The 23,036-nt window shown below is 41.6% G+C and overlaps 1 protein-coding gene across 6 annotated transcripts in view; it reads right to left on the bottom strand.

The window, feature by feature from the left end:
• Window positions 1–23,036, bottom strand: part of DLGAP1 (DLG associated protein 1) — a 296,372-nt gene that overhangs the window by 15,360 nt on the left and 257,976 nt on the right. For all 6 annotated transcript variants that reach the window (XM_040264664.1, XM_040264665.1, XM_040264666.1 and 3 more), the window contains one exon: window positions 5,585–6,006. In XM_040264664.1, coding sequence (XP_040120598.1) covers window positions 5,585–6,006 — 422 coding nt within the window. The remainder of the gene's footprint in view (window positions 1–5,584; window positions 6,007–23,036) is intronic.

Raw genomic sequence — 23,036 nt, 5'->3', positions numbered from 1 at the left:
GGATAGCTCCCCACACCCGAAGAATTTATAGCTCGACTTTTGGAGAGCAGTGACTGTGTTTGTTTTCTTTCTGGACTTCCTTAAGTACATTTGTCCAGTTTTGGGGAAAGCAGTGTTTTCCAGTCCTGGAAGGCCACAAACAAGATCCCTAGGAAGCAGCAGTCAGAATTAGGATGATAGCTGCATAAAATAACTGATCACTGAATAATTCCTGCAAATTGGATGACTCTTTTTTTTTTTTTTTTTCTTCAGGGCTTCCCTGGTGGCTCTGATGGTAAAGAGTCCTCCTGCAATACAGGAGACCCAGGTTTGATCCCTGGGTCAGGAAGATCCCTGGAGAAGGAAACAGCTACCTGCTCCAGTATTCTTGCCTGGGAAATCCCATAGACTGTGGAGCCTGGAGGGCTACAGTTCATGGAGTCACAAAGAGTTGGATGTGATTGAGCGACTATCACTTTGTTACTTCAACTCTCTTATAGAGAAGGGTGACTGCAACCAACCCAGGCCCCAAATCTGAATCTCAGGTTCCCATTAAGCAGTTGGTTCTTTACCGGGGGAGGGAGGCTGTGCCACGCAGTCTGTGGGCTCTTAGTTCCCCAGCCAGGGATCAAACACCCACCCTCTGCACTAGAAGCACAGAGTCTTAATCACTGGACCACCAGGGAGGTCCCAGAGCAGACGGGTGCTGCTCCTAACTGCTTTTTCTCCCTCACGGACATGCTATGTTTTGAATTTAGGAAGATATTTAACTTACAGTCCTATAAGCACGATTAATAAGTATGGATGTGATGATAGCAAGTCTGACTCATATACCTTCAGCTGCTGCAGAGTATTTTGGGGGGAGGGGGGATTTTTTTTTTGTGTGTGGTGAAACATGCATAAGATCTACCATTTCAACCATTTTTAAGTGGGCCATTCAGAGACATTAAGCACATTCACTAAACATTTAAAAATATTTAAAATATGGAATAATTCTGGGGCCCCACAAGATAAATTAAGCAGGTATGATTAGAATCGTCCTTTCTCCCACCCAATCCTGCTTCTTTCCCTGCTGATGGTGAAGACCAGCTCTCCTGGGAAGGATTGCTCACGGAGCCACCATTGTCACGTACCCTGAAGAATGACCCTCCTGTCTGGGACTCAACACAAAAGGTGGTCTGACGAGCAGACACATAGATCTGTGCTTGACCCATCTATCAAAGCTCTTTTTCTGTGTACACAGATTTTTTTTTTTCAAAAGCCGGTTACTTAGACATTGGCTATGCCTGCCAAACAGAACTGGCTCCCCTTCCTTACTACCCTCCCCCTTATTAAAAAAAAAAAAAAAAACAAGCAAAGGTTAAATTAGAGACTTACTAAAACAAAGGCCCTCTGCAACCCCAGGCCCACTTATCAGAACAGAAGTGAGGTTGCCAAGGAGGCAGGGGCAGATATGTATGGAGAGCTTTGGAGGAGGCACTCAGAACACACAAAGTGTTATTGTCTTGTCAGATGTTATTCATGTTGTATCTATTCCACCAGGCGCTTCTGTGCTCTGTGACCTTGGACAAGAGACTGCCAGAGAGCTGTTGTGAGGGCAAATAAAACAACACCTGTCAAAGCCTGTAAGCCCACGGTCCCCAGGGACTGTGAGGACAAGATGGATATTCTTTCACGAGCTCGTATTCTCACTTTCTCCCTATTCTCTGGTCAGATCCTCACCGATTTCCATTAGCCTCATTTGAAATTGGCGACTCTGATGCGCGTGTGCATGCTCCTCTGTGCTGTTTAGAATTCTGGAACGCTAGTGGGTACAGTTTCCGTTTCATACATCCCAGAGCATGAAAGACAGAGAAAGCCTTCAAGTGCTTGTGAGTAGAATCTCGTCACAAGAGCTAGAAGGGACATGTGGGTTCACCTGGCCCAGGCAACTAACAGACACACAAGTCCTTTCCAGCTTTTGGTGCTGGGTGTTCATATCTGTCTACCAGATCCCTGTTCTGATCAGCAGGGCTCCCCACTTTGCCAGGTGCTGCCCCTTCCAGCTTTGGGCAACAATAGCAGTGAGTTACTTGTTGAATATTTTGTAAGCTACTTAGGAAGAAAGGTTTGGCTAAAGAAAACACTTCTGTAAAACAGAATTTCCAAAATAGTTTCAGGATTCAAATACATATTCACCAATCCCGTGCTATATGTCAAGAACTGGCAGAGGGACAGGAGATATGAAGATGAATGAGACAAGAAGAATTTCTGTCCTCAGACCTCACTTTTCAGTCAAGGAGAGAGATACATAGATTATCATCAAATAATGTTGAAAATACCTGGCAGACAAATGTACGGCTATTAACAGAAGCACCCAGTTCAGCCCAAGGTGGTGCATTCTTCAAAGACTTCTAGAAGGTGAGGTTCAAGCTGAAGGAGGAGCCTTTTTTGTAGGCAAGATGGGCTTATATGAACAGACATTAGACATTTCTAATTTGAATCACTTTGGTACATTTAAAAAACCATACAGTAAAGGCATTTACCTCTGAACTTTGTGTTGGCTGTTGGATCAAAAGTTTTAAAACAATATTCAGAAAAATTAATAATTTGGACTTTTCACTATAGACGATTGGTTTTCCAACTGAACTCGAGAAATCTGAGGAACTTTTTGGTTGGTAGGGAGGGACATTGTTCCAGGGACTGAGGAGGCAAAACTCTGAGCCCTTATCAAAAAGCTTCACTGTTCTTCCTGTTATTTTACTGGTGTTGGGTGTATTTTTTTTTTAACTAGGAAAAGCGGGCTCTGACATCGAAATATATTTCAAACTACAAAGGGAAACTCACTCCCCAGTGAAACAGGTCTCATTGCATACTTGCCATCTAAGATTACTTAGTTGACTGCTTTAAAGCAAAGCACCAAAACCACTCCCATGCTTAGTTATCTTTGCTTGTTCTGCAGCCATGACCCTCACACCTCCCCCACCCCGTCCCCAGGCAGCAATCTTGTAAAATAGAGGTAGAGCTAAAAAAAATCACTAAAGAAAACGTCCTTAAGATGTATGGCTTCTTAACAGTAAGACAAGCAGTACCTTCGTGTACAAACAGCAAATTATTATTAGAACAATCTTGTTATAACAAAATATTTTCATATGGAATAGGTTTATAAGTCCTGTTTATAAATCAATATTTTAGTTTATTTTTTAATCAATTAATATTTTAAATAACATCTGAAGTAAACATTTTGGAAAGTGAATGAATGAACAGTTCCTTCATGTTCAAGATACAAATACACTTCTCTTTCACCCCAAACACAGGATGAGAGTGATTTTCTGGCATGATTTTCACCTTTCAAATACATATGCTTGTATCAAAATACATTGACTTGTTTTCATAACTTACACTTACCAGCTATGTAAGTGTCAAGGAAGATTCTCCTAAATCTTTATACATTGGCTATCCTCATGCATCATTATAAAGCTGGGTTGAGAGAAATAGATCTAGTCTCAGATGGGAAGAAAAGATAAGATGAAAAGAAAATACCACATGAACAGCTTCCCAGGTCATACTGGAAGTTAACTGGGGGAAGCTAGAACAAGTTTGAATCAATGCAATGAATGACCTGAAATCTGCAAAACAGCTTGCCCTGTTAAGCAGGGCACCCGAGGCCATTGCTCCTTAGATGTGGGCAAGTTTACCACATCCCAGTAAAGTTTATTAGGCTTTGGGTTTGCTCATAAAGGGAAAGGAGAATAAGAAAATACAACTGCTAAGACTTTCTTGGCTTCCCAGTGGTCAGTTGGTAAAGAACCTGCCTAATAGTGTAGGAGATGTAGGAGACATGGGTTCAATCTCTGGATCGGGAAGTTCCCCTGGAGGAGGAAATGGCAACCCACTACAGTATTCTTGCCAGGAGAATCCCATGGACAGAGGAGCCTGGCAGGCTACAGTCCAAAGGGTTGAAAACAGTCAGACACGACTGAGCATGCATGCATATATATACACATAGAAGACTTTCTTATTGAAATCTGCCCCCACCCACTGCTATTAGGTGTTGCTTCATAACCCTGTCACCAGGGCACAGAGCATGCTCTTTGTAGATCCACACCCAGGTGAGCATGCAGTGGCATGGACCGTTGGGGCAAGTGTCAAGGAGGTTTGCTTTTCCACTGCTAAGTTGTTTGCACTCATTATGAAAGAACAAAAGGAATATACAGAAACATATTGATGGGTTTTGTAACCTGCTCTGAAAGGGAACAAATAAGCTAGTCAGTGGGTGGATAGGGGTCTGGAAGAGGAAAGAGCAGAGAAGAGCTGAGAGCAAGATCCAGAGCAGAAAACCTGCAACCTGTGAACTGTTATTTTCCAGTCTCCATTCTCATAAAAATACTTCCCTATGGAAACCTCACTGCTCCCTGACACAGTTAGCTTGGTTTACTTACTAAGTTAACTGAACATGATTTACAGAAAGCTCTAGATCTCATTATTAAAAAATTATTGTTTTTGTTAGGGATGATAATACACGATTAGTTATTTTAAAAAAAGTCTTTATCAGAGATGCACAGTGAAGTGATGAGATGTCTTGGATTTTCCTTAAGATCCTCTGGCAAAAATGATGACAACGTGGGAGAAGTTGAGACTGGCCACTCATTGATCTGGGTGATAGGTAGATGAGGGATTTATTATAATAAATGCTCTACTTTTGTACGTGTTCTAAGATTTTCATGATAAAAAGTTAAATGATGACTTAAAAGACAAATCTAAAAAGCCATATCATGACAATACTCTTCCAGGTGGTTCCCACCCCAAAATGAAGGCAGGCTAAGATGCCTACCACTGATTTTCCCTGATTCAAATATATTACAGTAGGAAGAGCCACTGTTCATTCAATAATCGTTTTTCACAGGGAAATAAACATGCAGCATTGATATACACACTGATTATAAACTATTTTCCAAAAATTTCACAGTTTTTGGAAATGTACAAAACATGTCTCAGTACTGTGGACATGTTAACTTCTTTGTCGATTGTTAACAAGGACTTGTGAAAACGCCAAGTGTGAAAAGAATAGTGTGTGGGGCCTCCATTATTTATTTAACGTATTCATCCTTTATTTTATCATTTATTTAATCTATTAAAATGTGTTACTTGTTTTAGCGGCTGAAGATTTGCCTAAATCTAAGAAGGAAAATGCGGGCTAAGCAGGGCTAAGAATGTCAATAAGCGTGGCATCTACTGGCCTAGACACGACCAGCCTCGTTTTAATCTTGTATGTTAGTGAAAGTAGTACATTTGGAAGATTATAAACACCCAAAGGATGCCTAGCTGAGGATCTTTAAACTAGTTAGAATTACTGTTCCTTCCCTGAGGAGCAACACCTATGGGGGAGCGTCTTGGGGAAAGAGGAACCATTCAGAAGCCTCAGCGGACCCCACCATGGTCCAGGGCCAAAAGTCTTAGACGCAGAGCTACAGAAACTCTGACAACTACATGAGCAGCTCGTGGCAACCGGAAGGAACTGTCCCCGCCCCGCCCCATCCCGGATGCCCCGCACCAGATGCCCCGCCCCATGCCCCGCCCAGAGCCCCAGGCGTTTGCGCGTGCGCATACGCTGCGACGGACTTACTCTCCTCCGGAAGGTTGTTCTCCCGCTCTTCTCTCTCCATCTGCTGGCACCAGCCTTCCATGCGGTCCCGCTCCGCCTGGAGAAGCTTCAGAAACCAGTGGCCGTCCCGGTGGCACACTGATCTCTGCACGGCCTCCAGGGGGTCTTCGGTGATTGAGTCAATCCAGGGGTCCGGGGGCGGTAGGATGGAAGGATCGAAGTCCGCGTCGAAGTCCTCGTCGACTGCGCAGGCGTGGTAATGGTTTCCTGAGCCCTGGATGCTGACGGTGGAGGTGCTGGCATCCCGGGAGAACTGTCTGGCCACCGGACCGGGGCACGAATTGTCCTCTATCGACTCCAGAGAGTTTTCCAGGTTGTCGTGGAAGTCCAGGTCGGCCTGCACAGCCGTCGTCACACTGTTGGAGCGAGTGAACCTGCGGAAGCTTGGAGGGATAGAGACGAATTAGTTAAGGATGTTTCTTGAAGCAAAACCACGTTCTGCTTCTCTTCATGGATGTGCCAGGAAGATGCGGGCAGTCTCATCCTCTCCATCTGTGGAGGTAGCCCCTGGAAGCCAGCACATCCGTCTCCATAGCTCTAGTGTAAAGAACAGGATCCCTCCTCTCTGGTCAGTATGGACAGAATGTGAAATCGTATTTGGAGAAGGTTTAGAAGTGGACCAACAGGCACCAGCTCTCAAAGCCAGATCGATATCCAGGGTCCACCTTCCTTCTGCCCCAGTCTGCCATGGCTTGGATCCTTACATACAGTGATCAGTAAACTTGGTGAGGGGTAAGGAAACAATTCAGTTATATCTTGCTTTGCTGTAATTTTCTTTGAAACAAAGGCTGGGGGGAAGGGAACCCAACCCAGCGTGGACCAAGACTATCTTGAATCCTGCATAACCACATTTCCCAGGGACAGCTCTTAGCTGAAGACAAACTAAAATGCCATTAAGCTCCTCTTAAAATTAAAGCTCCTTTCCCTGGTAGTTCTCTTGATCATCTGGTCATAGTGATAATTTGGTACAAAGCCTTTGGGGCAATATCAGCTCAGATCTAGAGTTCTCCAGCATTGTCTTTCCCTGTGCCTTTAATGTCCCCTCCACAGTCCTTCTCCCGAGATAAAATACAAGACAACTCGATAACAGCATTTTGTATGGACATCCATGCAATCGGTGTTTCTCAGCCAAATGGCTCAAGACACCTACAGCGAAGGTGAGGACTGATGGAAGAAGGTGAGAGGGGTGGGGAAGGACAGGGGAGCAGTCTGTTCTTTCTCAGACAGGGGGCAGGGGAAGGCCTGGGTCTGAAGTAATTTAAAACAACTCTGGAAAGTTTCCCTGGCTCCAAGAGCAGACAAGAAATGACGATTTAACAAGATATAAGAGTTTATAAGTCTATAGAAGGCAGCATCAGGTGTCTGTTACCCCACTTGATACTTATTTTTTTAAGGTAACTTCCTGATCTAATATTTTTATTCTGAAGAAATATACATAACATAAAATTAACAACTTTCAAGTATATGATTCAGTGGCATTAAGTTCGTTTCCATGGTTGGGCAGCCATCACCACCATCCCCCTCCAGAACTTTTTCATCTTTCCCAACTGAAACTCTGTACCCATTAAACAACTCCTCACCCCACCTCCCTTCCCTCCAGCCTCTGGCAGCTACGATTGCACGTTTTGTCTCTCTAGATTTGATTATTTTCAGTCCCTCATGTAAGTAGAATTATACAGAATTTGTCTTTTTGTCGCTGGCTTATTTCACTTAGCATGATGTCTTCAAAGTTCATCCATATTGTAGCATGTGTCAGAATTCCCTTCCCATTTAAGGCTGAATAATATCCCATTATATGTATATACCACATTGTGTTCATTTTTTAATCCATTGATAAACACCTGGCTTTGTTCCACTTTGTGGCTATTGTGAATAACTCTTCTATGAACATGGGTATACAAATATATCTTCGAGATTCTGCTGTGATTTGTTCTGGGTACATACCCAGAAGCAGAATTGTTGAATTATGTGGTAATTCTGTTTTCCCTAGCAGCCGTACCATTTTATATTACAACCAACAATGCACAAAGTTTTTAATCTCTCCACATCCTTACCAACACTGATTTTCTGACTTTTCCTATAGTAGCTGTTCTAATGGGTATGAAGTGGTGTATTTTCTTGGCTGTTTCATAATTACGCCATTTATGATGGTTTATTTGTCAGTTGATTTTCAATTAACATTCAATAGGGCCAGCCTTAAAGAAGAGTGCACTAAGGTCCATACAACATTTAATAAACCAGATAATATGTTTTTTTCTTAACTCTCCTGGAAACTCTGTAAGAGCCAGTTAACACCAGTATTCTAGTTCCTCAAAAATAAAGAATGAACAGACTGGAAGTCACAAAAAGGAAAAGGTATAATCATCTCAATCAGTCCATTTCCCCCCTAGAGAATAAACACCAATAAAATAAATGACTGCACAATTGATATGTGTTAATTATTAGGATGATCACAATAATAAAAAAATGTTGTGATGCTCGCCATTCATTTTATGAGGATAAGCCAGCCAAAAAAGGCCGGTCCATCTCACTGTTTGCTGTTTTCAAGAAGTTACTTCTGTAGTCAGAGAAGAAGAAATACCGTGTGACATGCCTTATATGCAGGATGTAAAAAGAAATGAATCAGATGAACTTATTTACAAAACAGAAACAGACTTACAGACTTAAAGAATGAACTTGTGGTGAACTTCCCCAGTGGGGAAGGATGGGAGGGAGGGATAGTTAGGGAGTTTGGAATTAACATGTACAAACTGATACATATAAAATGGATCACCTACAAGGCCCTACTGTATAGCACAGGGAACTCTGCTCAATGTTATGTGGCAGCCTGGATGGGAAGCAGATTTGGGAGAGAATGGATACATGCATATATATGGCTGAGTCCCTTTGCTGTCCACCTGAAAGGAATTGGCAACCCACTCCAATAGTCTTGCCTGGAGAATTCCATGGACAGAGGAGCCTGAAGGGCTACAGTCTGGGGTGGCAAAGAGTTGGACATGACTGAACAACTAACACACACACACGGCTGAGTCTCTCTGGTGTTTACCTGAAACTAGAATCTATCACAACATTGTTAATCGGCTATACCGTAAAACAAGATAAAAAGTTTAAAAAAAAAGTTACTTCTGTGGAAGGTATCAGGCATGGTGATTTTATAGGTGGCTCAGATGGTAAAAAATCTGCCTGCAATGCGGGAGACCTGGGTTCAATTCTTGGATTGTGAAGATCCTCTGGGGAAGAGAATGGCAACCCACACCAGTATTCTTGCCCAGAGAATCCCATGGACAGAGGAGCCTGGTGGGCTACAGCCCATGCGATCACAAAGAGTTGGACACGACTGAGCAACTCACACTTAACTCTGAAGTGGGTCACAGGAAGAACTGCCCAGTGTGAAAGTCTGAAAGAATGTCCTTTCCGGTACTCTCTGTGAAAACAAGAACGATTCTGCCACCGTGATTCTCCCAAAAGTCAGCGGTTTCTTGGCTTTAGGAGGCCACTTCTGCCGCCTTCTTGCTCACCCGCCAGCATGTTAAATGACATCTGAAGCTGAGCTGTCTCTCCAGCTGCACGTGTGTGAATTGGATGACTTTCCTCCCAACAGTTGACATCCTGCCTGTTCCACTGACACAAAATCCCGACTATGAAAACACTTGGCTCCACTCCCCAAGATCATGGGCTGCCAGAGGCATAACACTGCCAGACTCAAGGAAGGCCCAGCGCCTTATTGTTTCCAACTGGAGCAAACTTGCCAGAGACAGTCTGCTGCACATGCAATCACAGAGACGCACTTTCCTCATGCCTCTGTTTTTATCTACCCAAATCCGTACCACCAGCATTCCTGATAGAGGGCTCCTGGCTATGAATCCTGTAAAGTATCCACCTTCTTAAGAAAAATGACTTGGCAGGAGATGAGTGGAAGTTTGCAGGTTAGTCACCCAGAAAGAAAGAAAGGTAAAATTAAAATGGTTTGGGATTAAAAGCGGTGCCTTTGAACTCAGGCAGCCCTCTCCAGGTTGCACTGCTACTCTCAATTAAGTTCCTTAAATGAGTGCTTTATTCCACCCAGAGTTTTCAAAGAATGTTCTGCTCTGTGAAACACTTTATGTCTTTCATGTGCTGAGTGTCCTCTGGGCGAAGGGTGTGATCAAGTTGTTGTTTAAAAGTCTGATAGGAACACAGAAGGAGTCACTGGATTTATTTCTGTGTTTTTGAAAAGAATGGATCAGTTGCTGGTGGATGGTAAAAACCTAAAAGCTGAACCCAGTGGCTTCAAGACAAAATTTCCTTGGCCCTTCGTGCCGTAAAGGCAAAATGTGTAATAATTACAAATTCTGAAATGAACTGGCTGATATTCTGGCCAAGGGATTGAAAAACCATGAAACCAAAGACTAAACCAACCAGTACGGGACAGGATACTGTTCTGAAGGCAGGAGGAAGGACACTTGTGAGCATTCACCTCTGCTATTGCTTTGGCTCTTTCTATGAAACAAGTTTATGTGTCTGATGAGAGGATTTTCTGTCCCTCTCCCACCACTTTTCTGTTTAGCAGATTACAAATCAAGAAATAGATGGGAAATCTTGGAGGCTTATTCTCATCTCCCTTGTCAGGTGGAGGTGTATTTGAACAAAATGAGTCATAAAAACTAAGCAGAGTCTGTATCTTTAGAACACACATGCTTTGTTCCTGCAAGTTCAGTTATCTGAGACACAAATCATAAAGACCCTTGCTCCTTGGAAGAAAAGCTATGACAAGCCTAGACAGTGTATTAAAAAGCCGAGATATCACTTTGCTGACAAAGGTCTGTATTAAAGCTGTGGTTTTCCCAGTAGTCATGTATGGATGTGAGAGTTGCTCCATGAAGAAGGCTGAGCACTGAAGCATTTATCCATTTGAATTGTGGTTCTAGAAAAGACTCTTGAGAGTCCTTTGGACAGCAAGGAGATCAGTCAACCCTAAAGGAAATCAACCCTGAATATTCATTGGAAGCACTGATGCTGAAGCTGAAGCTCCAATACTTTGGCCACCTGATGTGAAGAGCCGACTCATTGGAAAAGACCCTGATGCTGGGAAAGATTGAGGGCAAAAGGAGAAGAGGGTGGCAGAGAACGAGATGGTTGCATGGCATCACCAACTCAATGGACAAGAATTTGAGCAAACTCCAGGAGATAGTGGAGGACAGAGGAGACTGGCGTGCTGCAGTCCATGGGGTCAAAAAGAGTTGGATATGACTGAGTGACTGAATAACAACAACAAGTCATAAACTTATCTTAGGGAAATTCAGTCACACCTGTTAGAGAATCCTGTACTCCATGGGTCCTATCCACATAAAAGCTACCTTTCAGGACTAAATCTAGTTTCAAAGAGAGAAACGCGAGTCCTTTGCTGTTCTTTCTTTTTTAAACATTTTTTCCTGTACCTCCTGTCAAAGGCTGAATACACAAGGAATTTGGAGATACCGTCCTTCAAAAGTTCAGTATCTTGGTGTTTCGGGAAATGGTACTTAACCGATGTAAAAATCCAAGATGTCTCATTACATAAAAGACGGGTGGAAAGGATGGTGAGGGAGGTGATGAGATTGAGATCAAGAATTAAGACACCCTAACAAAGAGATTCAGTCTTTCTTGGCAGACCAGCTTCCCAGTTAGAATGGAGCACATAGGAACCTATGGGTAATGTAGCTCTTGTTCACAAGTTCATTGGAAGTGTCATGCTCCCCATTTGAATGTGGTTAGCACAGTCCTATTGACAGATTTTAAAACTACTCAACACAAGCATCCATTGGTCATTTAAAACCCTCCACATTCATCATCCTTTTGCCCAAAGCTCTCTTTAAGCAAAGAAAATTAGAATAGGTTTTCTACATGAAGACTCACTCTGGGCCAAATAATTGTAACGCATTTGTCAAGTAAAAGGGAGGGAATGGTAATAATGAGAGTGGGCTTGGTATCAGCTGATAGTGTCTGTGAGGGCCTGGCTTGTTAACATTCTCCTGTTAGTACCAGCCGGGCAGGTTCTGTATCCTTGATAGGCTGTTGCCATGGGAACCTTAGTTGGGAGCCTCAACAAAACATCCTTGAGCTGACTATGCCCCAGAAGGAACGACTTTCCCCCCACCCCGCCACGAGAACATTAGGTCATTTGTTGGCTCCTGACCCCAGGTAATGAACAAAAGCCTGAGAAGTCTCACTTCAGTTGTCTTTCATTGAATCCTGTTATGGGGTCAAATGGGGGCCACTGGCTTGTGAGTCAGATGGTAATTTTTCTTTTTGCAAAGTAAATTATCTTGGAAAGCTTGTAAAAAGGAAGAAAGAGAAAGATGGAGGGAAGTGGGAGGAGGAGGATGGGCAGGAAGGAAAGAATGAAAAGGAAGGAAGAAAGAAAATGTATGAGGCATATAAGGAATTATACCAGTTTCCAGGCTTTTGAAATCTGAAATGCATGAATACCACACCTTTAAAACTCAGGTGTACCTGAAGGAACTATCTGGCTAGGCCATAGTATTGTTAACTTGGCAAAGAAAAGAGATTGTTGAGTATAATAGGGAGGGTGGGTGCTCGTCTGTGCCGTGCTCCAGGGAAGCTGAGAGCACTGGGATTGATCCAAAGCCTCTGGGTTGGCAGATGCTGGATGTTTCTGACTACCAAAGGTCTTGCCAAGTCTCTGGTCCCTGAACAGGCTGTCAGAAGATGCTGCCTCGATTTTGGCTTTTTGTTTTTAACATCCTGCTTAGTCAAAAAGGCACAAATCACTGCAAGCCCAAATGTTTACATATTTAAGTCAGTCAAGATCAAAAGAGGTCTTTTGTAGCAGTTGACACAGTGTTAAAAGAGAGAACAATGCTCCTTTCCCAAAGGCTTTTTCCTGCCAGTTTGAGGCTTTAACGTGTGAAGCTTTAACATGTGAAGCAAGGGAGATGTTAAAAACTCAGAACTGTATCGGAATAGAAGTAATTTTGGTGATGGAACAAAAGCAGGCATTGGTTTCTAGAAATAGGGAACAGGTCCCACAGTGGGCGCTCAAGCTTTCCTTCCACACTTGCGTTCAATCTGTGCGTTCACAAACTTGCTGAAATGGCAGGTATCATTCACAAGCACTTTTTTTTCCCTTGCTGCTCAGAATGGCTTGCAGGATCTAAGTTCCCCTACCAGGGATGGAACCCAGGGCCCTGGCAGTGAAAGCAACGAGTCCTATCCACTGGACTGCTAGGGAACTGCCTACAAGCACATTTTAATGTCAGCATTTCCTCCCTTAAACATTAAGTGTGTCCTGGAGGGTCTCTGTGTTACCAGGAAAGAAGGAGATGGTTCTACCAAGTGGGGATAAGAAAGGCCAGAGGCTATTATGCAAATCCATCTGCTCCCATTCCCATACCATAAATGAAATATAGATGAAAGATCTTGTTTTCCTTCACATACACACACCTCCAAATACACACATCCTGCCCTGGACCAGACAGCATATTATAAAGCAGAGACGTTACTTTGCCAACAAAGGTCCGTCTAGTCAAAGCTATGGTTTTTCCAGTAGTCATGTATGGATGTGAGAGTTGGACCACAAAGAAAGCTTGAGTGCTGAACAACTTATGATTTTAAACTGTGGTGTTGGAGAAGACTCTTGAGAGTCCCTTTTGCTGCAAGGAGATCCAACCAGTCAATCCTAAAGGAAATCAGTCCTGAATATTCATTGGAAAGCTGAGGCTGAAGCTGAAACTTCAATATTTTGGCCACCTGATGGGAAGAACTGACTCATTGGAAAAGACCCTGATGCTGGGCAAGATTGAAGGCAGGAGGAGAAGGGGATGTCAGAGGATGAGATGGTTGATGGCATCACCAACTCGATGGACATGAGTTTGAGCAAGCTCCGGGAGTTGGTGATGGACAGGAAAGCCTGGTATGCTGCAGTCCATGGGGTCGCAAAGAGTAGGACACAACTGAGCGACTGAACTGACTGACTGACTGACTGCCCTGGACATTCACTATCATCTAGCCTCACCTGTTTAACAAGGAAATGGTGGGGATTGGGGAGTTGATGAGGGAGGAAAAGGCCACAAAATGACTTACTCTCCATTTATTCTGGGATAAGTGTTCTCCTCTAGTTCTCTTGGCTCTGAAAGTAAATAGTCTTTTCAGTAACTATCTCTCACTTGGACGATCTCCAGATAAAGAGGCCAGCCAGTTAAGAAGTAGTTTACAAAGACATAGGAGGAAATATTAAATACACATACACTAGGAAAATAACATTCTGGAGTTTTCTTGGCAGAAAATTGCTGTGAGACCAGTAGCTCTTCTCTGTGCGTGTCCATTTGTCATTTTGACAATGTTAATAAATAACCCCAAAGCACACCATTTTGAAGCTTTCAGCTCCCCTTAACCCTTTCAGTTGTGAAGACCAAAGATGACTGCTTTATAAATTGTTAAAAAATACATTACAAATATCTAACCTTATAAAATGTAGTTGAGTTGGGATGGGGACAGGAGACTGGAACCTGTACTGCATGCTTAGCCACACTGGTCTCCTGTTTCTGAACTAGAGATTATGAGGGCAATATAGTGACCTGGGAAATATAGGAATAAACAGAAAGGCAAAACCCAGGAGACTGGGTCTAGACATCAACTAAGAGTCTTCACCTCGGGATTTCCCTGGTAGTCCAGTGGCTAAGACTCCAAGCTCCCAATGCAGGGGGCCTGGGCTTGATCCCTGGTCAGGGAACTAGATCCCACATACCACAACTAAAGACCCTGTGTGCCCCAATTAAGACCCAGAGCAGCTAAATAATTTAAAAAAGAGAGTTTCCATCTGTGTGTAATGCTCTTTAAAAATGGAGGGGACACTGCTGGAATGTTGAATCACAGAGAACATACACCTAAAAAAGGTATAGCTGTTCACTATATCCAACTCAAAAACTTTAGCTATGGAAAGGTAAAGTTACTTTTAACTTGGGTCTCTTTGTTTGGAATGCTCTTTTTCTCCCTATGATTCCATACATTCCAGTATATTCCATGACCTTCCAACCAGAGAGTAGTGCTGATAACTGGGCTTACCCCATCCACAGGCCAAATAAAACCTACATTGATGACTTCTGCTTCTGGCCAGGAATAGAGTAAGAATGACTGAATTGATTTACATGTCTCTCTGAAACAACTGTAAAAGACTTACATACACACAAATAAATTGTATTTACATGACCTAATAATGGACAATTGGAAATGGAAATAAAAATAAATTTATAACAGCAAGAAAAATATGACATATCAGTGGGTAAAGCTGACAAAATATGTGCAGGACCTAAAAATAGCTGTAAAAATTTAAAAAGCGTTTTGAAAAAGAAGGAAGTTGGTGGACTTACATTACCTGATTTCAAGACTTATTATAAAGCTACAATAGCCCAAAACATTGTTGCATCAGTGTGAAGATGGATAATTAGATCAATGAAACAACACAGAGAAGGAAAAATTATATCTATCTCTTTATATCAATAAATATTTGAGAGAAGGTTCAAAGGATATTCATATGGAAAAATTAAGCTTTGATCCATACCTCACACCATGTATAAAAGTTACTTGAAATATAGGTCCTAGACCATAAAATCTAAAACGACATTCTGGAAGAAAACATAGAAAAACCTTGTTAACTTGAATTAGCTAAAAATTTCTTAGCTACGACAGTGAAATCACAATCCAGGGACAGGAGGAGGCTTTGGGGAGTGATGGATGTGTTCTCTGGGTTTCTCTGATGGCTCAGCAGTAAAGAATCTGCTTGCAATGCTGGAGACCTGAGTTTGATACCAGGGTCAGGAAGATCCTCTGGAGAAGGGAATGGCAACCCACTCCAATATTCTTGCCTGGAGAATCCAATGGACAGAGGAGCCTGGTGGGCTACAGTCCATGGGGTCGCAAAGAGTTGGACACGACTGAGCACACAGGTAGTTTGAAGTTCTACTTCCTGCACAATTTTTTTCTTCTTTTAAAAAATGTGCTTAATGTTTATGTGTACTTGTGCTTAGATTCCAGGGAATCTTCCCAACCCAGGGATTGAACCCAGTCTCCCACATTGCAGGCGGATTCTTTACCATCTGAAGCACCAGGGAAGTTTTATGAACATAAATTTTATGTACTTAACACTTAATCCTCAAAATTCTCCCAGGTGTATAAGCGTCTTCTCCATGCATTGGATCAGATTAGGAATTCCACCAATCTTCTTAAAGAAATCTTTAACAGCTTCTGACCTGTCCCCTCTCACCCGGCCACTCACCAGACCTGCCTCACCATTGTTGTCAGGAGATTCCTCTCCATCATCCTGAGACTTCCCTTTCCCCTTTCTTGCGCTGGATCACCTGTTTCCTGGATTCCATATTTACTTCTTTTTTAAAAAATATTTATTTTCCTACACCGGGTCCCACATGTTGTAGCACATGGGATATAGCTCCCTGACCAAGGATTGAATCCAGGTCCCTTGCATTGGGAATGCAGAGTCTTAGCCTCTGGACCACCAGGGAAGTCCCTGTATATTTACTTCTTTGTTTGCTTTTTTCCTTTTGTACTTTTTTTCTAGAAATGTCTTCAGTTTTATCTTTTAACTCTTCTGTTGGGTTTTCCAGTTCTCTGTTAAGTATTTTAATTTCTAAGAGCCCTTTTCTTTCCATCCCACCTCTTCATTCCCCACCAGGTATACAGGAAGATGCTCTGTAAGGGACCACATCAGTTTCCACTTCCTTCACAGGGACTCCTTGCCTAACCTTCCTCTCTTTTCTCTTAAAAAAAAAAAAAAAATTAAAATTTCTGGATTTTCCTGAAAATGTTTGGTTCTCCTTTCATGGCTTTTCTCTGGTCTCTGTGAGTCTGCTGATTCTTAGCTGTCTGCTCCTCCTTGAAAGTCATAGAAAAAGCCTCCTGAGAAGTCTGTGCTTTGGAGACAGGCTCATTCACTGTGATCCTCAGTGTTGGGTGATCTAACTGCAGAATCCCTGATGGCAGTTTCTTTGGTTCTTTGGGCTCAGACTGGCCCATTCCTCCACTGCAGGCTGTTCATACACCTATGTAGAGGGAATGTGTCTGGCTGCTGGGATCCTGGGAGCTGAGAGAGCATAGAACACTTAAGGCAGGTGCGTCGACATTCTGTTTGTGAATTTTCGTTTATCCTCCTATTTTCAGTACAGCAACCCTGCTCTCAACTGTTTGCCTGTCTTCCAGACCCAAGACTGTTTGTTTTGGCCTCTGAAGGGAAACCTCCAGCTTTCTGCCAGAGTAGGGAAGAGCCATCTGTCACCTGACTGCAGATTCAGGCAGTTTTAGCTCCACCCCCAGCCCTATGCCCAGTGCTGTCAATGCCCACGCCTTTTGTAGGTTCGGAAACTTAAGTTGAATTATATCTTAGATTTCTGCATGGCTAGCTTTAGATTCAGCTTTCTCTGGTCACCTAAGCCAATTATCATGTGTCTATCTGCCTTCCAGCTCCCACAATCCTGCTGCTGTATTTTTTCCTCTCTTGTTCTCATCCTCCACAACTTGTGCCAAAACAAACACAAAATCCTTTTACTGTCATTTAGTTTCAGAAGGCCTCAAAGATTGATGTGTGTATATTTTTTTCACCACCTTTAATCAAAAGTCAATCTAGCAATAATGCACATATTCAACAGAGAGAAATTTAACTCATATTCTTAAATATTGTGTAACTATTAAAAGAAGTATTTGTCATGAATTTTTAATAATGAGAATGCTTTTGTTGTAATATTAGTTGATTTTTAAAATATTGCTGAATTTTTTACAAAAGATGATTTCAACAACTTTCAGAACATTCATGGAGAAAGCATGGGTAAAAATATACCCTTCTATTAATTCATGGTTAATGAGAAGGATTATGGAAATTTTTATTTTTATTTCTGCAATTTCTAAATTTTCATAGTATATAAATATCTTACTTTTCTTGTCATTAACTAGATTACTTAATGATTCACAATTATTATAGAAAAAGTATTGTTGTTGCTTAGTCGCTAAGTCATATAATACTTAAAAAGTGATATCTGTCTATCCATGCATATAATCACAGTTTTTTCAGTTGCTCCAGAGTTCATTGGAGAGTTATAAACTGTTAACATGCTGCTGTATGTTTTCCTCTCAGTAATTCTGCATGCTATTTTTATAATAAAAATAATAATATTCTTCCTCTTTGTATCCACTCTTAAGGGTCTTTGAGTCAGTCATGGGCTAACGTAAGAAAGTCTAGTTTGAACTACTGTTGAAATATAATTGTTACTTGGAAAGAAAGAGGAGATCCCTGGGAGCCTTTTAGCTTTCTCATCTTAGTCAATGGAAAGGATTGGTTTACTAGATTTGCTAATTATCAGCTTGGAAGGCAGGAAGACCTCATGAGAACTCGTGGGGACCAGTCCAGGGAATGGGAGAGAATGGAGGCAGGATGCTTGGAGGGCCTGGGATAGAACATAAGAGCACAGCTGAGGGGAGCGTTCCTAGGGGACGGCTTGATCCACTCTGCTTAGGATCAGTCCTGCAGAGCAGCAAAAATATGCCATTTGGATCCTATCGAGTAATCCTACTGGCTGACCTGTGAAACAGAAACTGGGGACAGAGAGCTAATGTTGGGGGCTTCCCAGGTGGTGGTGGTGGTGCTGCTGCTACGTCGCTTCAGTCGTGTCCAACTCTGTGCGACCCAGGTGGTGCTGGTGGTAAAGAATCTGCCTGCCAGTGCAGGAGATGGAGGAGACAGGATTCCATCCCTGGGTCGGAAGGATCCCCTGGAGGAGGAAATGGCAACTCACTCCAGTACTCTTGCCTGGAGAATCCCATGGTCAGAGGGGCCTGGCGGGCTACAGTCCATGAGGCTGCAAAGAGTCAGACACGGCTGAGTGACTGAGCACATAAAGCACACAGCTAATATTGGAAAGGAGACATTGCTTTATTAGCCTAAAGGAAGTTTTGAAGTCTTGCTTCAAAACCCCATGCATTCATTGACCCTGGCTTGGTGCTGCCATAGCATTTAAACTAGTGACCTCCAGACAGCCTTCCTCTGTGCATGGTCCCTGCCTGCGAATAAGTGAGGAAGATATGTGATCCTCCATTTGGATTCCTTTTCTTGAAGTAGATAGGTTATCAGTGCATCTTATCTTTTTAGTAATGAGTTACTAACTTTTTCTTTTGTTTCAATAGGGAGCACTGAATAGCACCCTGAATTTACAAGTCTATCTTTTAAGAGATGAATCAGCCAGATGGATTCTGCTATGTTAGATTTAGTTCCTAAATCGTGATGGTTTCAAAAAGTGATATTGAGTCTCAGCCTCTTACAAAGTCTTTTTTTTTTTTTTTTAATTTATTTACTTTTATTTTTGGCTGCACTGGGCCTTCGTTGCATTGTGTGGGCTTTCTCTAGTTGCAACAGGCGGGGGCTACTCTTCATTGAGGTAGGTGGGCTTCTCATCCTGGTGGCTTCTCTTTTGTTTCTGAGCTTGGGCTCTGGGGTGCACGGGGTTCGGTAGTTGGTGGCTTGATGGCTCTAGAGCGCAGGCTCAGTAGCTGTGGTACATGGGCTTATTTACTCCAAGGCATGTGAGATTTTCCCATACCAGGGATGGAACCCATGCATTGGCTGGCAGGTTCTTATCCACTGTGCCACCAGGAAGCCCATCATACAAAGTCTTTTAATCTTCCTCTCTTTGTACTATCTCTGTTTCTCTTGCTCTGTTTTCTTTCTTTTTTCACTTTTTGTTAGGCTAGTGTCATTTATCAATCTGTTTATTTGGGAAAGTGGGAGATGGATTGTAATAGCCATTCAATGTGATAACAGTCTTATCCTTATCACTAGATAATTAAAAAATAATTTAAAATATTAAAAAAAAACAGCTGTCTTTAAGAAATCTCATCTATCCAGTTTCGTATTTTAAGATCCTATCTAAATGAATGACTACCAGCAAAATTATAAAAAGAATTATAATTAGAGACAGAAGAAACAAGCAATCTCTGCTTGACAGCAAATTTCTTGTGGAAAGGTTGAAAACAATCATTAACATCAATTTTTAATGCTTATTTATTTCATAGCAGTTAACTACATAATGACCTTTAAGAATGGGTATGAAAACAAAAGAAAAGAATGGTTATGGTTTGGAAGTTTAAGCACCACCAAAATTGGGGCTGCCAGCTTTTTGGGGCAATGTATTTAAAAGAAATTACTCAGTTTACTGGGGAACAGCAATAATTTATTAAATGTTCAACTTTTTAATAACATGATAAAAATAGCTCATTTGAAGTTTGGGGTTGCTATTAGGCATATAATGTTTAACATTCCTACAGACATGGACAAGCGTCAGGGTATGAATTCGGTGATATAGAATTGCTAACTGCAGGGGAAATGTTTGAAGTACATTTAAAAAATTAGGATGATTTTCTCTTATCTTTAAAGAAAAGATGGTATAATTGCTTTCTTGAGACTTCACTCTTTAGAGAGATTTACTCATGTTATATGTAGTATAATGTAATATCCTTCCTTATCTCTGATAATTTTTCTTACTCTGAAGGCTCCTCGGTCCAATATTAATATAGAGGCTCCTGCTTTTTTTTAACTTTATTTTTTGGCTGTGCTGGGTCTTCACTGCTGCTTGAGGGCTTCTCTCTAGTTGCTTCAAGCAGAGGCTACTCTCTAATTGCGTTGCACAGGCTTTTCATTGTGGTGGCTTCTCTTGTTGTGGAGCATGGGCTCTAGGCATGCAGGCTTCAGTAGTTGTGGTGCACGGACTTAGTTGTTCTGTGGCAATGTGGGATCTTCCTAGACCAAAGATTGAACCCATTGTCCTCTGCATTGGTAGGCGGATTCTTAACCACTGGACCACCAGGGAAGTTCACTCCTGCTTTCTTTTGACTAGTATTAATACAGTATGGACGTAATAGAAGCAGAAGATATTAAGAAGAGGTGGCAATAATGCACAGAAGAATTATACAAAAAAGATCTTCATGACACAGATAACCACGATGATGTGATCACTCACCTAGAGCCAGACGTACGGGAAATGTGAAGTCAAGTGGGCCTTAGGAAGCATCACTACGAACAAAGCTAGTGGAGGTGATGGAATTCCAGTTGAGCTATTTCAAATCCTAAAAGATGATATTGTGAAAGTGCTGCACTCAATATACCAGCAAATTTGGAAAACTCAGCAGTGGCCACAGGACTGGAAAAGGTCAGTTTTCATTCCAGTCCCAAAGAAAGGCAATGCCAAAGAATGTTCAAACTACCGCACAATTGCACTCATCTCTCAACACTAGCAAAGTAATGCTCAAAATTCTCCAAGCCAGGCTTCAACAGTACATGAACCGTGAACTTCGATATGTTGAAGCTGGACTTAGAAACGGCAGAGGAAACAGAGATCAAATTACCAACATCCATTGTATCATCGAAAAAATGAGAGTTCCAGAAAAATATCTATTTCTGCTTTATTGACTATGCTAAAGCCTTTGACTGTGTGGATCACAATAAAATGTGGAAAATTTTGAAAGAGATGGGAATACCAAACCACCTTACCTGCCTCTTGAGAACTCTGTGTGCAGGTCAAGAAGCAATAGTTAGAACTGGACATGGAACAATAGACTGGTTCCAAATTGGGAAAGGAGGACGTCAAGACTGTATATTGTCACTCTGCTTATTCAACTTATATGCAGAGTACATCATGCAAAATGCCAGGTGGATGAAGCACAAGCTGGAATTAAGATTGCTGGGAGAAATATCAGTAACCTCAGATATGCAGATGATACCATCCTTATGGCAGAAAATGAAGAACTAAAGAGCCTCTTGATGAAAGTGAAAGAGGAGAGTGAAAAAGTTGGCTTAAAACTCAACATTCAGAAAACTAAAACTAAGATCATGGCATCTGGTCCCATCACTTCATAGCAAATAGATGGGGAAACAGTGGAAACAGTGACAGACTATTTTTTGGGCTCCAAAATCACTGGAGATGGTGACTGCAGCAATGATATTAAAAGATGCTTGGTCCTTGGAAGAAAAGCTATGACCAACCTAGATGGCATATTAAAAAGCAGAGACATTACTTTACCAACAGAGGTCCATCTAGTCAAAGCAATAGTTTTTCCAGTAGTCATGTATGGATGTGAGAGTTGGACCGTAAAGAAAGCTGAGTGCCGAACAGTTGATGCTTTTGAACTGTGGTGTTGGAGAAGATTCTTGAGAGTCTCTTGGACTTTAAGGAGATCAAACTGGTCAATCCTAAAGCAATCCTGAATATTCATTGGAGGACTGATGCTGAAGCTTAAACTTCAATACTTTGGCCACCTGATGCGAAGAACTGACTCATTGGAAAAGACCCTGATACTGGGAAAGATTGAAGGCAGGAGGAGAAGGGGACAACAGAAGATGAGATGGTTAGATGGCATCACCGAGTCCATGGACATGAGTTTGAGCAAGCTCCAAGAGTTGGTGATGGACAGGGAAGCCTGGTGTGCTGCAGTCCATGAGGTCTCAAAGAGTCGGACACAATTGAGTTGACTGAACTGAACTGAATGCAGTATATTTTTCTCCATCACCTTACTTTTAATCTGTGTCTTTAACATGGATTTCTTATAGAAAACACAAAGTTGGGTATTATTTTTTATGCATTCTGAAAACCTCTGAATTCTAATTGGTGTATTTAGACCACTGACAAAGTGATTATTGATATAGCTGGATTAATCTCTACGAGATTTCTGTTTCCTTGTCCTCTGTTCCTATCTTTGTCTTCCACATATTTCCCTCTTAGCACATACGTTATACTTTTTTGTTTCTGGTCTTTTTAGTGGTTGCCTTAGTAGATTTACAACTGGTCCAAGTTCATTTTCAAATAATACTATATCACTTCGAGAGTATTGAACATACTCTATAATAATTAAGTAGCCCTAATCTTACTTCTCATCCTTTGTACTATTGCTGTCATTCAATTTACTTCTACTAAAGAGTATAAGATATTCATATATATTGTTCCTATTATTGTTTTGAACAAAGTATTACCTGTTAGATCCATTAAGAATAAGACAAAGAAGTTTTTATTTTACTTTCATTTATTCTCTGATGCTCTTCCTTTCTTTATGTAGATCTGAGTTTCTGGCTTATATCATTTTCTTTCTCTCTGAAGAACTTCTTTTAACATTTCTTACAAGTTGGATCTACAAATTTACAAATTTCCTCAATTTTTGTTTGAGAAAGTTTTTATTCTTTTTTGTCTTTTGAAGGATAGTGTCACAGCATACAGGATTCTAGGTTGGTGTTTTTATCTTTTGATATTAAATATTTCACTATTTTCTTCTTACTAGTATGGTTTTTGAGGAAAAGTCACATACAATCCTTATGTTTGCTCCTCCATAAGAAAAATGTCTTCCTTCTGGCTTTTTTCAGGATTTTTTCCCTTGGTTTTCTTTGAATATG

The sequence above is a fragment of the Oryx dammah genome, unplaced genomic scaffold (genome assembly GCF_014754425.2).
Source record: "Oryx dammah isolate SB20612 unplaced genomic scaffold, SCBI_Odam_1.1 HiC_scaffold_22, whole genome shotgun sequence".
NCBI lineage: Eukaryota > Metazoa > Chordata > Mammalia > Artiodactyla > Bovidae > Oryx > Oryx dammah.
The sequence above is the reverse complement of the archived record's forward strand: the minus strand, read 5'-3'. Positions and strand labels throughout refer to the sequence as shown.